The following is a 17,661-nucleotide window of genomic DNA, read 5'->3' on the forward strand; positions in this document are numbered from 1 at the left end:
AATGAACACGGTAAAGGAACGATAAAAATGTTATTGGTTTTATAGAATTAAATTTCTTAGCTACAGAGAGAAATGGAATAATTGACAAAATCTTCACTTGGAAGAGAAGTGTTCTATCTAAACAGTCACAAGAGCTTTGAAATGTAATCCCCTTTAATCTCTTTCATATGCTGCAGTATTCCATCGAGCTTTGCGAGAGGGCGGTTTCCCTCGTTAGGATCGTGCCTCACCTTGGCCATGTCCGTTATAGTGTTGGCGTTGTCCATCAATTTACGCTGATCCATTTTCACCTTTCTGAGTCTGAAATTTCGAGGTAGTTGCGAGACAGAGCGTGATTACGTGCTGGCCTAATTAACAGTGATCTAACAACGGGGAGCCCGGAGTGGTATCGACTTACGCGTATATGGCCAACAGGAATTTCCGCTGATGGGTCCGCACGCGTCCGGGATTGACGCGCTTCACCAAGCGGGTGTGCTTATAAATCAGCCACGTTTCTCGCAACACGTTCGCCGCGGCGTTCTTCAACTGCAACAGAGCGGACAGCGTTTGTCACTCAAGACCTTTCAGCTCTAAACCCTTCGTCGATATTTTAACGATGTCTCTGGGATCATATCAATATTTTATCGGAAATATATCCCTGTCATTCTTAAAGGCTTTAAAAAGTTTTTCAAGGTTTCTACCTTAGACGATGAAGAGATCATTTATTACGTCCTCAGGGTTATATAATTTTATTTATAGGAGAAAAGAATACCTGTCGTAGGATGTACGTGATGTACATTCGCAATTCGCTAGACAGAATTATTCAAACTATATTCGCTGAGTAAACATTATGCTATAGCATTAATTGCACAGCTCGTTAACTATGATATTCAATGTCACGGACAATTATCCTTTTCAACATCTTTGGGGGTTAGTATCGAGGAATAATTAATGCCCCGTTGGAAATGTACATTTCACGTTGCACGCTTGTATTTTTACCCGCGTACGAGTGTCAATTAGAAAGAAAATTGCATGATCACGTTTTTCACTCGTGCCATTGCACGGTAAGTACTATTGGGGGAAAATACATCTGCGCCCGTTACGCAAATCTTACACGGCCGAGGGAGGGAAAAAAAACCCCATGTTTTGAGAGGACTGACGTTTGTTTTGTTCCCGCGCTGATGGGATCAGATCGATTCCGCTTATGCAACGACGTGAAAAAAAGCGATATGCGTCCGAGGGTTAAAACGGCGTAAAAAGACTCGTCGATACGGTCACGTGTATATAGCTCTACGTTACCACTCCTTGATATTTGCAAGGTTTATAAATAAACGCTGGCTAATAATTATTTCAGTAGCCGTATGGTTGAAGGCTTCGATCCGGAGGTGGAGAGAGAAGCGGCCGTACTTATGCAACCACACACTCACGTTGCGCGGAACGTTCGATCCGTCTGAATCCTAAACAAATAGAATATTTCGAGCTCCGTTTAATTAAATTGGTTTCCCGGAATATCGTGAAAAAAATATTATCAGACGTGTTATCGTTGTTTTGAAAGCACGAGACGCGATGTGATATGCTCGGAATATTTTTGAATAAAGTCCCCGCACGTGTCTTCGCATACGGAAGGGTCATGGATCACCGCATTAACTCGTCACTTCTGACATCGGCCAATCGATTGTGTCACGATATGCGGAACTAGCTCAACGGATTGTCAAGTTTTCCTTTCGTACAAAAACTGGTGACAGTCGGAAAATCATCCATTTTACCGACTTCTACATTTTTCATCCGATTCTAAACGGTTTCCTGAATTTTCCGAGCCTACGAGGAGCGATTTGCGAATTCGCCGACGTTGTTTTTGTTCTTATAATTGGATTGTCATTATGGCGCGCAATTTCCAAATCTCGTGTCCCCAAAGCATTCGAAACTACTCCAAGTTTTTGTATTACGACCTTCTAATATTCTCCGCCGACCTTCTAATATTCTCCGCTTAAGAGTCCCAACTGCAGGCGGCCGACTTTTCAACTTGTAATTTAGGTTCAATGAAACACGGCGGTGAATTATAGCGCCCATTATTGTTGTAAAGTGTTCCAGAAACGGCGAAATTTTCCGTCTCGCGATATCGGAAAGCGTTTGCGAGTCCCTGCTACAAGCAGGCGTTTTATTATCGTTCCCCGTGACTCACTTCAAAAGTCGCGCTTTTATTTATTTAGAAGTTTTGTTGAGATTAAATCGATCGACGACGCGTTCCTATCGAGGGATGACAAAGGCTAAAATGACAATGACACATTAGCCAACTTGTCTTGAATGTCGATCTATTTACCTGGACAGACGATAGGACGATAAGTGAAGAAGTACTTCTTTACTTTGACACGCGCTTTGTCTTATTCGTCTGTACAGAGGAACAGTGAAAATTGTTTAAGCACTTTAGTTGTCGAATCTAAACTCGAATCTTTACGGATGCTTACATCTCCACAAGTTTCTAAACGTACATACATTACACGATTCTTAAGACGTATTTTTACAATGACAAGAAAAAGAAGGTTGTCAATCTAACTAAATTTTTTCTCTTCTCCAATTAAATTTCTTCAGTTCAAGTATTTATACATTTGAAATAAATATAGATACTTTTAATATTTAGATATTTAAACGTAATGTCAAATATTTAAATGTTTTTAAATTAAGGGTATGAAGAAATTTAATCGAGTTGAAAAATCCAATCAAGTTAACAAATTTTTTTTTAGTGTATACGCTGGTTTTGTAATGTTTCAAGTCTTTTCCTCTGGGGCTTAACCATTTAGATTTTCGAGATTCTACGAGAATTTTAGATTCCTGGATTCTTGCGTCGCGTTCTCGTGGATTCCCGGAATTCGTCGGTTTTGCTCGTCTTTTTCTCGAATTCTGTGACATCCGCCGTCGTGACTCTTAATACCGTGACACACGTCCTCGGTGCCGCGACATCAAAATTAAGAATTCAGATTGGCAACGGAGGGAAGTCCGTTCTGCCTAAAGGTCAAAGCGACTTCATGCAGTCCGCTTATTTCCGAAGCAACCTTACTCGCAGTGGGATACTTTCTTATTACGTGGCTCTGCCGGAAAATTACGTCGCACTATATATATATATATGGAGAATAATATCCATCATGCTCTCATTACGTGCTTAATTCACTTTTCTGATTCTTGTGTCGGCGAGTGACTATATATATATATATGGAGAATAATATCCATCATGCTCTCATTACGTGCTTAATTCACTTTTCTGATTCTTGTGTCGGCGAGTGTAATTTCGAAACCACCCTTGCAATTACTTGCCGACGTTCTCTTTGTTTAAGAAATTCTATACCGTCTCTGGTTGAAAGCCACGCATTATCTCCATCATCATTAAAGAATTTTTACCATAAATATCAAGGTAGTAACGTAAAACTACTAAGAATTCTGTAATTTAGATAATCGTAAATTGTAATAATTGTAAATTGAGAATTATACGAATTCAGTTATAATGATATATGTCTGTTACTTACAGGCTCATCGATTTTTAGCCCTTCTTTTATTTATATCGTTTCGTAATCAAAGAACAATGACCAAGATGATTTCACGTACAACTTTTTCCTTTATAACTACTTGTCATCTTACTTTAGAAACTTATTATTTGCCATATATATCATTAAAAGTTGCTTTCCTTTATTCAGAAACTTGCTAAGATAGATAGCACGGTGAAAACATCGTACAGTTAATTGTTACAATACAGAGAAGTAACATGGTTGTAAAATTTTCAGCTTAATCTTCTGCGTTGTTTAAGTACGAATACTTATAATTAAACGAGAGAAGAAGTTAATTTAATCTAGCCACAGTTTACATAAAAATTATTTTTAATCTTCTATATTTCAAATTGCTTTTCTTAATTAAATTTGCTTAGCAACGATCGGAGCGCTGTATCATTGTTGTAATATTATTATTTTACTTTACGAAAAGAGTTTCGCAAAACTTGCGATAACGTCTGCAGATTGAAAACTGAAAATACATTTTTTTTCAGAGCCATTTTTGTGCTATATTTTATGAGCCGAATGAATGTTCAAACAAAAAGTTTCAAACGCAAAGGAACATAGCAGGTATATCTCTTCACGATATTGGTCGATATAAAAGTGGAACGTACCACTGTAAACCATTATAGATTAGTATAGGTTAATATAAGACTATAGTATAGACTAGTACTCTCGATATGGATTACAGCTACCTTTTTTTGTTCGGTTCGATTACTGACTAATCTTTTGCCATTTTCCAGCACACATTTTGCAATCAATTTTAAATTAGAATACGTATTTCCGTTGCATTATACGGGGCCTGCTATACCTCTTATTACTTTACGTTACAGTCTGTTAATAGATGGGAATATTGTTGCGAAAGTGTAGCGAGCGTTTTGCCGTGGCAGCGTAATGTTCCCTTTCCTCCGCACTACGAGGCCACAAGGCTGCTGTTAACACAAAGGTCTGACAATGCTAGAATGGAAATACCACGGATGTAAGCAACAGCCTTACCCTTTTCGTTAATTGTGTGTCCATCATGAAGTTGTGCACGTGCTTCTCCGCCCGCGTAAGCTCGAGCTTCCTGGAGACGACTGCCACCAGTAAAGCGGTACACCCGGCGCCCTAAAATTTCAGGAAAATGCGATCTCTCGTGAGCTTCTTAAAGAGAAATTTTTAGATCTCCGAAACTTCCGCTCTCCGCGCGTACTTCCCGGGAATCCTACGTCTTCAGAGAGGATCTTTTTTCAATCCTCGTCGATCCGTCAAGCTAACCTTAAGTCGAATGTAATGAAAAGAATCGTTTTATTTTATTCAAGATACGTTCCTCCAGCAGCGCGACAACTTCTCACGGTCCTTTGTAGATTCTCTGATATCTTCGGAAAGTCTTCTCTTCGATTTCGAGAGCAAGACGTAATCGAATTTGGGTAGTCAGATCGAAAAGCATGGTGAGTAAACAAATACGTACTCTCTAAAATGGAATCAGTATATTATCACTGAAAAAGTCGCTGACGATCAGGAAATGTAGCTATAAATCAGTAAGAACTCACACTCAGAAAAAAAAGTTACGTGATTCAAACAAATATGTTACTAATATTATTCGAATAACTTAATAATTACATCACACAAATAAATATGTTACTTCTTTGAAGTAAATATTACTGATCCAATTTAAAATTAGAGTTATTTGAATAATACTAATAACATATTTACTTCACGAAATTTGTTTCTTTTAATGTATTAAAAGAATTAATAATATTAGTGAGTATGAAATATAAAAGTGCAAAGTGTGAAATATTCATTGACTGTCAGCGAAATTTTTTTATCATTTTCATAAGTGATATTTTCACTGGTTTACTTAAAAGAGTACATTCATACAGTACAGAAGTTTATTGCAATGTTGCAACATTTCATATTGCAGTGCAATGTTACAGAGACATTGCGAAAATTTTTTTGCAGTATAACTTTAACAATGTTACAGCAACGTTTCAAAAATATTTGGAAAAGCGTCTAATGCTTCACCTGCAAGCAGCACCGCTATCAGACGGACGCGGAGGAGTTTTACTTCTCGTAATTAAGAAACCGCACAACATAGAGTAAAAGACGCATTGTTATGAAATATTTGAGCCCACATTTTAACGAAATAAAAGCCTTGAAGAGGTGAGTCCTCAAAATTGAGTTAAAAGACGAAAATAAAGGGAATGTATTTTAACAGTAAAATTCTTCGTTCCTTTGTATAAAAATTAATTTATGGACAAATAAGATTCCTGGCTGCTCTATATGCCAACTATGCCAATGACGCTTGAAATATTATCAGAAACAACAAAACAGATTGGCTCATATTCAAAAAGCGCTTATAAAGATGTTAACGCGCTTCTTTGTTATTCCCTTAACTGTTCATTAGACTTACAACAAAGATGGAACGACAAAAAAGCATGCTAATACCTTTATAAACGCATTTTGACACAAACTATTATATTGTAATATTGCTGCAACATTTTACTGTAATATTTTTAAAGACGAAAGTTTTACCATTGCTGCAATGTTGCAGTAATTTTGCAGCAACAGTTTGCAACATTTTTGCAATGTTGCAGATTTGCAATAAAATATTTTTACAATATTGTAATTATTCTGTGCTGTATGGATGGATTAAAAATTGAGATCACCGAAAAGAAGAATTTTCGAAGATATATAAAGCTTACAAAAGACTATAACACTCTCCTTGCAAACTGTAAAATAGGAATGAGAGAAAGAACGTCTCGGTCATTAATTAACCATGCTCGATATATTGATTAATATTCAGTTTAATTAGTAACATCAAATTAGTTAAACAGCTATTAGTTATAATTTTTCACTCAACAATTTAATTGTTACATAACACATTCGGTATTTAACAGTTATATTGTTGAGTGAGAAATTGATAACTAATAATTATATAACTGTAACTTGACGTTTGATAAGTATTAAATAAGTAAACAAGAAAATGGAATTTAAAATAATATGAAATAATTTTCATTAAGTATACATATATATCGATGATTTATGTGCAAAACATCATAAATCTGAAATTTTTGTAATCGAGTTTTTGGTATCATTGTACCCAGTACTGTTCCTGGCCTCTTGGGCGTCTTTAATGATGTTAAGGGGATGCTAAAGTCGCGCAATTTATCAAGATTTACATCATCTGAATATATTCGAATTGGCTTTATAGAATCACAAAAGTTGTCTCTAGAATTGAAGTACGTATAAAAAATACATTGCAATGATATATTTTACAAGAAAATCGAACTGAACGTTAAAGAATTCGTTAAAAATTTACTCGTACAGTTGTCACCTGAAGTTAACTTTACCTTAATGTAGAAATTATGTAACTCGGACGTACAAAATGTGACGGTGGCAGATCTTGGAAAAACAAGCGCAAACAACACTGACCGTAAAATTACGACTGAACGCCTAACAAAAAGGATGTTCTGATGTGCCTTTACTGCATGTAGATGGCGCTAAACTCGAAGAACAAGAACATATGATATATTCATGAGTGCGTTGGACGAAGAGCGCTAGCTTGCTCGTCTGGCCTTAGGGCTATATTACCCTTCGCCCCACGCGTGACCCCGTGTCGCTTGACTCTCGCTCGAAGAATCTGTAATAGGCTCGGTTTTTCATTATCTGATTAACTTGTGGTTAAATTTTTCCTGATATTTTACCCAATGGACTTTATCCATGATGATGCGATAGATGAAGTTTATTGGTTAAAACTTTAAATTAAGTTTAACCATAAGTTAACTAGATAATGATAAACCGGGCCATAGTGACGTCAAGGAAATTCGGCCTTAGGTTTAGCATCCCCTTAAAGCAATCATGAAGCGCTCCGGCGGCGGTTATAATAAATATTATATAATGTATTGTAATGTTATTAAAAAGCAGTTTATTGTTCCTTCTGTAAAAAGTTACCGGCGTTTTGCAAGTAGACCATCGATATGTTTAGTTACGTTATTAATTTAGTTGATTTTCTCTAAAATCTGTCTCATTCAACGCTGGTCCGTCTGTTGCGTTGCAAGGAGAGGACGTAGCTGGATGAAATTGCTTTTCACACGTTCACCATTGGAAATTAATAGCCGAAACTCCAAGTGGAGAGTAATTTCGTAGAGTTTACGAGACGCATCGACGGCATCGAAATACATGAGAGAAAAAGAGAGAGAGGCAGCATATGTGTGTATATGTATGTGTGAAAGAGAAAGTCTCGTAAAGGTAGGGGAGATGGATTTCGAAGCATATTGTAAACTGTGATCGCCACTGGGCTTCCGGAAACAATCGTTGTACTCAGAAAGCGGAAGTTTACGAGGAATTAGCTCATACCGCTGGAACTAGCCGCGCCGGTCGTAGCACAGCGATAGCTGCGCGTGCTAACCAGATCAACGCGAGGAGCGAGGGCGATGCTGCACGAAACGGGATCTCGGGAGGGAAGGCTAGGTACGACAACAATAAGGAACAGCTCGGGCGTTCCCCGAGGGAACGACCGGACGTGGCGTTTATTGCATCCCCGCGTTGCCTTTAATTACAGGCGGTTATATCGTACGACCGTAAACCGAAAGCGCCGAAACGACGTGGTGGCGCACAAATCACGGGCGAGAGCGATCTCCGCGATGGCACACGGCCGAGATCGATCGATCGTCCCGCTCGCGACGCTCATTACGCCTGTCCGGCTGTAATGAAGCTCGGCGCTTAACGCGCAAGTTACATACATCGGGTTACACATGCCTGCGGAGTCGCGCGTCTCGACTCGGTTGCGGTCGCGTATATTGTGCCCCCGCAGTTTGCGGTAACTACAGCAAGGATTAACGACCGGCGTGATCGGTGTGATACGAGGCGCGTAATGCTGCGCTCTTGTTAGAAGGATTTTGTTAAGGACGACCGCGCATTCCAAAAGACCTAAATGTTTCCTTTGTATCATTACTGTTTGAGAACGCAATTTTAATTAAAGTAAATATATACAGTTATAATTGATGATTTTCCCACCAAAATCAACAAATACATTTTTTTTTAACCTGGATGACGCTAAATCAGTCTTCCTCATACAGCATCAAAATTTTTCAGAGATGCCTCAGAAATATTTCGACTTAAAGAAATAAAACATTTCATAAAGTTTGCGAAATATGTTTCCAATACATTTGAGACGTCTCTGAGGTAATAAAATATACACGATTCTTGCTCTTGAAACCCGTGCAAAAAAGTTGTTGAAAGGTTACTAGAAAAACCTAAAATTTTTCTGAAATGTTATTAAAAAATTGCTGAAATGATTAAAAGTTCCTTTAGAACTATTGCTGATCGTATTCCTCTAATTATAATAAATTTAAATGTTATTTCTGGAGGAGAGATGCATATACTTTAAAATTAATGTACTTCAAAAGCAATATCTAAATTTATTATATTCAGACGATTACAAGTATTAAAAATTATATAAAATTAGTGTTTTTATTCTACGTTTTTATTTATTATTTGCAATCTGATTAATATAATAAATGTAAATGATTTCTGAAGTATTTAATAAAGGAATGCATAATATATGTAACATAATACACAAGCATAATATATAAACTAACATGCGGATTTAGAAAATGTTCGCTCGTCCAGTCAGCGAAAGCAACAAAGCAAATTATCTGCTTGAGTATGTTAACATACCCAAGCAGACAATTTTAAAAATCAATTTGAAAATTTAGAAATTTGGCATGTATATAGATTTTAGAAACATTTGTATTGCAATATTTTATAACACTAGATTTTAGAAGCATTTTTGTTGCAAAATTTTGTGATATTTTTGCAGAATCCTTTTAGAAGTGTTGCATATCAAATGTGAAAAGTTGAAACCTTTCTGAAACCTTTTTTTCAACAATCGATGCTGTATGAGTTTATCAGTAGCATCATATCGAAAACAATTTCGTTCCTAAAAGAATCAAATGGAAAAATATAAAATTTTTACAAGAAATAAACAAATCAAAAGATTTTTATTACTATTATTTTGTTAATAGATTCTCAAAATTGATAAAAACTTAAAATTTTGTCTTTATATCTATTATGAACGCTAAATGAGACTATAGTTATTTCCTATAATTTTTTTGGTTATTCAATACGAATTTGGTTTCCAAATTGCTCCATCATGACACAATTTTGAAATATTTGCAGTTAAAGTTGTAAAGAAGAACTATTTTTATGTATTTTGCAATATTATATCTACCACGTGACGTTATTGCAATCGAAATCAAATGTGTTGTAAGGAGTTTCAGCTTTTAAAAGGAATTTTTGTTGTATGATTAATAAGATTTGGTTACACTGTTAAAAATTTCTTAATAAATTTTAAATAACATATAACTGGAAATTTGTGGCTAAGCAAGTAATTGAAAAGTAATGAATGATATAACCGATAACCAAGTTTACAGTAGCGTTAAATGTAATGAACGTGTTCATTAAATTTGATAAACATGATATTATAAAAATTATTTTATGCATTAATAAAATATGAGAAACGTATAACTGAAAAGTAATGAGTAATGTGAATGAAATTAACATGTGTATATATGAATATATATTTATATATTCATTAACATATACATTAATAGTTATTTTAATTACGGTTAATTAAAATGTTATTCATATCAGTAAATGAAAAGTATATTAAATTTCAATACACATTTTTAAGTTAATATAAACTTAAATCTTAATAACATGTATATTAACAGTCTTTTTAGTTGCAGAGAATTTAAATTTCATTCACCTGTTTATATTTAAATTTAATGAAATTTAAAAATATATCTAACAGTATAAATATGGGGTCTACTGTGGAAAAGTGAATCATATCATTAATGATATAACAAACAACTTTATTTAAGCTTAAACTAAAACGTTTTTATATCGCTGAATACGAATTCGATGTCAAAATTAACAAATTTAAAATGGATTCAATATTGTGAATATGAAGTACGTAAAAATATTTTTCTTTCTGCAACTATAGCTGCAAACTTTTTAAAATTATGATGTAATAGAACAATTTGGAAATCAAGTTTATGTTTGGTGTTCAAAAAATACAGAAAATGATTAGTCTTGTGTAATGTTTCTAGTGTAATGTTTTATTAAAATAATTAATTGAATAAGGATTCTAAAATATAAAAAATAAATAAAATAACGATTTAAAGGCATATAAGAATTAGGCATAATTACTAGAGCGCAGTTATATATTTTTGTATTGAAATGTGTTACGTGTCCCGAGAAAAATTGCTGTATTTATGTAAAGAAAAATATAGAAGAGGCTACTTTTGTTAAAAACATTTAGTAAAATTCTGTAAAAAAAGTGCAAATAATAATTTCTTTATACTTTAAATAATATTTCTTTCTTCACCTTTATCATTATTAATATTATAAAAAAAAGTAAATATACAATATAATGATATGAATAGGTACATAAATATAAAAACTCTCGTAAAAAACGAACACCAGAGACTTTTTTAATTTTCTTCTTTTAAATGCATCCTCTCAAAATAATACTCAAGAACCATTAGATTATTTTTACACTTATTGTATGTTTAAAAAATATATTATATTAATAATATTTGTACAATAAAATAAAGACAAAAAGTTTTTCTGAAAATTTGACTGTTTGGACTCGTTTGGTTTTTCGTAGGAAACTTCAATTATTTTTGAGACCAACCCGACGTATGTCTCTCTCGCGATTATCATTCTGCACGCTTGACGGCAGACGCTATCGCGTCTCTATTTAGGATCGACGTCGCGGGGATGTTAGATGCTCGAGAAGAATTCGCAAGAACGGTAAGAATCTTTGCGACTTTGTGCTAGTTTACGTTCTACCCTTACCATCATTCCGGTGGAGACGGCTATACCTCGACCGCAGTATGTGTTGGGCACGATGTCGCCGAAACCGACGCTCAGGAACGTGATGGCAATGAGCCACATGGCGTTGAGGAGATTTGCGTGTTCCTCATCGTGGAACCTGTGGTGGGCAAAATGACAGGCGCATTACTTTAATGACGAAGCGCGCGCGCGCGCGAAGATAAACGTGATATCTTTCGCTCCTAAATCCTTAAATTCCTCTGTGCCCAAGATGCTCCGAGCTAAGAATGTCTTGGGTTTTAAGATACTCGAGGAATTTCAAGGCTTTATCTCTAAAAGGATTGCCAGAGTTGTTGATATTACGTTCAGAAACGGGTAAGCTCTTCTTTTCCAACTTCCTTTCAGTCCGTACGTATCGAGAGTAATGAGATTTAGAGCACCGTGTAACGATTCCTTTCATGCGCCACGCAAGACGGCGAACTTAATTGATATTGAGCTTTAATTGATATTAAGCTATGGGAAAGAGCTATTTCAGGGTATCTGTTTTAATGTCCTTGACGTTAGTGGGACATTATCTTCTGGATAACCGAATTCCACGGTTCCTCTTTTTCTTGGCGGTTCGATACGTCCGTTTTGCCGTAACTGGCGTTTAATCTCGGGCGAAGAACGCTGGGGTGGCTACGGGCGGAGTAATGCAGGATGAAAGATAACATTATGGCCCCGCCCCCCTCCCGCGAGATTCATTATCGCGCGCAAGGAGGATTGGGGGCAACAATGCGGGCGACGTGCCCGGCTGTAATCCACGTCGTAAAGCGATTTTAACGGCCTCGTTACATGGCCGATGTTACACGGTTTCGCCGTCGTGCGGATAGCGAAATCATCTTTTTAGGATCCATCAAGGGTTCCGAACCCACGGTATCTACGAGTCGACCCAGTCTCCGTTGATTACCGGGCGACAAAATCGTAATCGTGGAAAATCACAAGACAGTGTACATCAGGAATCACACGTGTCATCTAATATTTGGTTTTATTTCCTCTCCCTTCCGACGCGGAAGGAATTGCAAGAGCAGGGGGCGGTCCAAGTAAATTTAACAAGTCTTTAAATGGCGGCGATAACATTTTACTAGCGTAACGGAGAATCGGCGATAAAAAGGGAAATCTTTTCGATGAGATTAACCTGTGTAACGAACGTGACTACCCTTGTATTCTCCCACTCCTATTTCCAGCCGATAAAATTGATGACTCGCGCTTGACGTAACGAATGGTCCACTCCATAGGAGCCCCATGAAACGGATTATTCTCGCAGCAACGCTGATTGCATGACTGATTGTCGGCCGCGTACCGTGAAAATCGCGTTATTGTCGTGGAAACTCGCGTCGCCACGTGCGGACGCACACTGAATAAAATATCATTTCGTATTTCGCGACAATTTCCGGTTCTATAATCCGAGCGTAAAACTGGCCGCGGGAACCACGCGGCGTTTACGCTGGTGCGAGAGCAAAATTATGAAATTGATTTTTTAATTTTGAATACAGATGCAAATATGCAACCGCAAGCTCAATAATTTCGAATCGCGCGTGTTAGTCGAATAATATGACGTTATATCTCGCGTCGTTATCACCTGTGACGATTTACTTTGCAAAGTGAATTTGGGAATGTTTATTTTCGGACAATTATATTTTACACGGCTCACGGCAAAATTGACGGCGCGGCGGAAACTGATAGTGATGATTCGTCAAGTGTTTACTTTTGCGTTTATATATGTGCTCAGAAAATTGTGACAAAATGGAAATTTGAATTTTGATTAAATTGATATACAATTGCTACTGTGGCATTTTATATAGTGTATGATGAAATTGTATGATAAAATGTACGGTAAAATGATAAAATTGTCGGGAGTTGATAATGACGCCTCGCTACGATGTAATTTATAATTTGTATACGAGACAATTTTCTTTTAGAATTTACCCTCAAAGTTGGAGGTGGTGGTTGTGGTATTTTAAAGAATTTTATGTGATTTTCTCTGATTTATTAACATCTATTATAAGAAAATATAAAACAGTTTAGTTAAATTTTACTAAAACTTTTTTTTAAAGAACGATGGTTAAAATGGGTTTCGATTTCTATTAAAAAAGTATCACGTAAGTTATTTATAAAATTTTGCGATTTATGAATTGTTTTATACGATAGTATTTTTATTTACCTAAATCCGTGGAAAAGTGGTCAAGATTCGTCTTAAAAGAGTCAAAATAAGTCACTTTTAATGGTAATTCGAACAATGTTTTAGTTATTTATTTACTTGTATTATAGTGCAGAAATAATTAACTTTCCAATTTTACATGTTAATCAATTTCAACATTATATATGATACGTATCAACTGAAAAATGCTGTTATGCTGCTTATACAAAGCCGAATGGAGATTTTAAATTTAAAGTTAATCGCGAGATAATTTAGTTTGATTTAAGAAAATAACATACCAATTTAGATCCTATTAATGTTCTCTTACGAAAACACAAATACATTTTATCATTCTAGACCAGTTAAATATTTTTTTTGTATACTTATAGATACAAATGTTCCTAGCCGTTTAGTTATATCGTTTATAGCTCATGAAATTATAAAGTTAGTACTTATGTAGTAGACTGTTGCTTACGGTTGGTTGTAATCATGCTTATATATGTACATATGGTTTATTTGCTCAATATGTGAATTCAATACCTGTTCCTGATGAATATTTAAATAATATGTTTCATGTCGAAGCCTCGACAGAGAAGAAATTTTGCTGACAACGAATGAATTTATAAAATACTATACTTTACAGTATAATATAAAAAGTACATATAGAGTGTAATAGAGCTTCAGGCGAAGGTCTGCGTTAAAAAACCTCACGCACCTCTAGGTGGAATATTTGTGATGTAGAAACGTACAGTTTTAACATTCTTAACGGCACAATGTATGCAGATGTATGCACATCTAATAAGATTCTTAAGATATTTTAAATTAAAAATTATCATTTGTAACTTTTATACTATAGGTATACATATATTGATTTTACCGTTAGATTTATAGCCTTTATAAAGTGTTTCAAGAACGTTCTTCTTTCTTGGTTTTAATTAAAAAAAAAAAAGTAATGAAAATATACACTGATAGAAACAATCAAGTAACCGAGGCAAAATTATCCGAACTACTATTAAAGTGATTTATTTCGACTCTTTTAAAATGAATTTTGAATTTATCACTTTCCCATGGGTTTAGGTGAATAAAAATGTTACTATCTGATTCAACAAAAACTGCAAGATTACATGTACCACTTGTGTTTCACTTTTTATGCAAAATATGGCTCATTGTATTCATTGTTCTTTACTAAAGTTATATAGTAAACTTTCTCGAAATGCCATGTTATTCCACGAGTATCCATGATTTTGAGAGTAAATTCTCTTTGTGTAGAATCGTAATTGGTAATATGGAAACATTTGCTAAACCATCAAAGTATCGATAAAACATTTCCAAAGATAATGTTTACTTCATTACTTATTGAAAAAATTCTGCTGTTGACAAACTTTCATATCGATATTCCACGTGCGTGCTGTATTTGCATAATAAAATTAAAAATAACGAAATTATCAGAATAAACATTGAATGAAAATTGAAATTTCTTCCGTAAACACCGTTTCATTTGCTAATCGGAATTTTCCACGAGGCGTCGCGATACAGCGGGGTATTCGCGTATTCATCCAGCGTACATTGGAAATGTGTCGGGAAGCCGAATGTTCCTAGCGTTATCGGTTGTATTATCATAATCGACTATCGGTGAAGGTGAAGCGCGATAAATCAAATACGAGAGCCGTTTTCAACGATCGCTCTATGGGCAACAATGAAACAGCCAGCCGCCATTGCCGCGGTTTAAAATCGCTTCATTCTGCATCGAGGACTCTCGCCTAGGATGCCTGGCTGTGCTGGAGCCAGCCGGTAACACGTCGACACACATTTCCCCGAGTGATAAATATTTCAGTTAAGGATGTGGGAGGGAAACCTCCCACCGTCCATTAAGGAGAACCGAGTAGATTTCGGAAGAGGGCGGATAAGAAGGATCCTTTTCCACCCTCCGAGCTACCTGGCCGTAGCTAAGGGATGCTTGGCTCGATATCGCCCGGGCGAAGATTGATTATTCCTGAAATCGGCGCGACTATTTACGAAAAGAATTTAATTATCAGTCGATCTCCATCGGGATCCGCAATCACCAGTCGGCGACCTCAATCGGGGATTGCGCTCCGCTAGCGGAAGGACGCGCACCGAGATTTATTATTACGGCACGGTAGCGCGACGGATGGACGCGCCATTAGGTCGTAGATCAATCATCGCACGCAAATGAGTCGCGTCCATTGAGCTGTGTATGATATCCAAATGTGCGTGTCATTACTCTTCCTCCCGTCGGATCATGGATCGTGCGAATAAAGCGGAAACAACTGCTATTAGAACAACAGCTTCACTTATTACATCGCGCGATGAGCGAAAGAAGAGATTATATGAAGAAGATCGTTCACAGACACCGAAGAGCAAACTAAGAAAAATAACAATCGTGTTATGACAGTGTCGTCAGCTGGAAAGCTGTTGAACGCGGGGGGGATTAAAGGATTTTGATTCATTGAGTTTTGATAGTGGAAGTGGATGACGCATTCGTTAACCTAGGATTAATGTAATCCAAGATTCCGTTAACGTTGAAGATCAAAAGTGTGGAGCGGACGGTTCCTCGTGCGTGACTTCTTATCTTTTATGCACGAACGGAGTCGGAAGGTCTCGAGCTCTCTTACCTCTCGCACTGTCGCAGTGTCCACGAGGCAATGATCCACAGGGAGACCATGAAGACCAGCAGTACCGTGCCCGGGCAGATGGTCATCAGGGTCTTGAGGACGAACCTGGTGTTGAAGTTGATGCGATTCAAGGCCCCTATGCTTCGCGACGACGCGTCCGTGAAGAGCTTCGAGTGCAGCAGCATCACCCGGCAGATGAGGTAGAGCCTGAGGAACATCGGCAGCGAGAGGGTGACGTCGTACGGCACCCACGTGGAGCCCATGTCGCCGTTCTTGTTCGCCAGCTTGGTCGTCCACAGGAAGTAGTACTCGCCTGGGATCGGGTGGATCGCGCAGATCAACAGCTCCACGGAGATCTGCGCGATCCGCTGCCAAGTCATCGCGATCCGCCAGTCGTCCGCGCAGTTATCGATCATGAACAACTGTCGCCCAACGAGAAAAAAGTGAAGATAATAAGAGATAACGTTCTCGCGACAAGAATGTCAGCTTAATACCTAAAGTTACTGATCAAAGTGTACTTAAGTCACAAGATTACTTTTTTTTCCCGATACTTGAGAAGATTTTTTAGTCCTTTACATAATGTAACAACTTGATTAAATTTTGAAAATTTTATGATTGATATATAAACAGATTTGGAAAAGTTACTTTGTAGAAGTAATTAGTTGCAAGTATAGTTTTTCATTCTCAAAAAAGTAACTAATTACCATTATAAAAGTAACTCTAGAAAATAACACATTATAATTGTATACCCAAAATGTAACGAGTCATTGGGTTTCATTTTTCTGTTAATGTTTTACAATGTTTACTCAGTGCTTTTTTAAATACAAAAATCCTGCATTCTTAGCATTACTTATTATTTGCTTATTATACATTGTTATAAAACACTCGGGTATACGTCACATTATTTTGTATGTAATGAATCACAATTATCTTAACATGAAACTAAAATATTTTTCATATATATTAACTATATTAATATTTATACTTGGAATAAATAATCAAAATTATGTGGTCAATATTTTTCAACTAAAAAGTTTACCACGTTCAAACTTTATGGTAAAATTATTGTAAACCAATTGTTCAGAGTTTATTTTAAAGAGTAAAGTTTCAATTTTAATCCTGCTGATGTGTTCAGATTTATTTGATATATTATACTTTTATGTGATGAGTGAGCATTCTGGCATTTCATGATTTTATTTAAACACATTAATTTGATTAAGAAAGTTTTAATTTTCTCGTTCCTTTTCTAAAGTTTTTAATTGTTACATACATGATATTCGGTCAATATGATCCGATAAAACAAATTTAGCGTTTTAGTTTAACAAATTTTAATGTAACAATGTTTTATGACAAATTAGTGTGTATAATTGTGTCAAACCAATGTTTGGCAATAAAGTTATGGTTTTCCAGTATATTATCAAATATTGTGAGAAAAATAAATTTTATTGTTTTATTATTTATTTATATTATTATATTATACATATATTACTTATATTGAATTATTTTATATTAT

General features: G+C 36.0%; 1 protein-coding gene across 4 annotated transcripts in view; it reads right to left on the reverse strand.

Moving 5' to 3' along the window:
* LOC105205582 (small conductance calcium-activated potassium channel protein) overlaps window positions 1-17,661 on the reverse strand; it is a 154,917-nt gene that overhangs the window by 14,869 nt on the left and 122,387 nt on the right. For all 4 annotated transcript variants that reach the window (XM_039456594.1, XM_039456596.1, XM_039456595.1 and 1 more), the window contains 5 exons: window positions 16,149-16,570; window positions 11,361-11,496; window positions 4,512-4,622; window positions 398-525; window positions 231-300 (listed from right to left, as the gene is read on the reverse strand). In XM_039456594.1, coding sequence (XP_039312528.1) covers window positions 231-300; window positions 398-525; window positions 4,512-4,622; window positions 11,361-11,496; window positions 16,149-16,570 — 867 coding nt within the window. The remainder of the gene's footprint in view (window positions 1-230; window positions 301-397; window positions 526-4,511; window positions 4,623-11,360; window positions 11,497-16,148; window positions 16,571-17,661) is intronic.

The sequence above is a fragment of the Solenopsis invicta genome, chromosome 13, assembly GCF_016802725.1.
Source record: "Solenopsis invicta isolate M01_SB chromosome 13, UNIL_Sinv_3.0, whole genome shotgun sequence".
Taxonomy (NCBI): domain Eukaryota; kingdom Metazoa; phylum Arthropoda; class Insecta; order Hymenoptera; family Formicidae; genus Solenopsis; species Solenopsis invicta.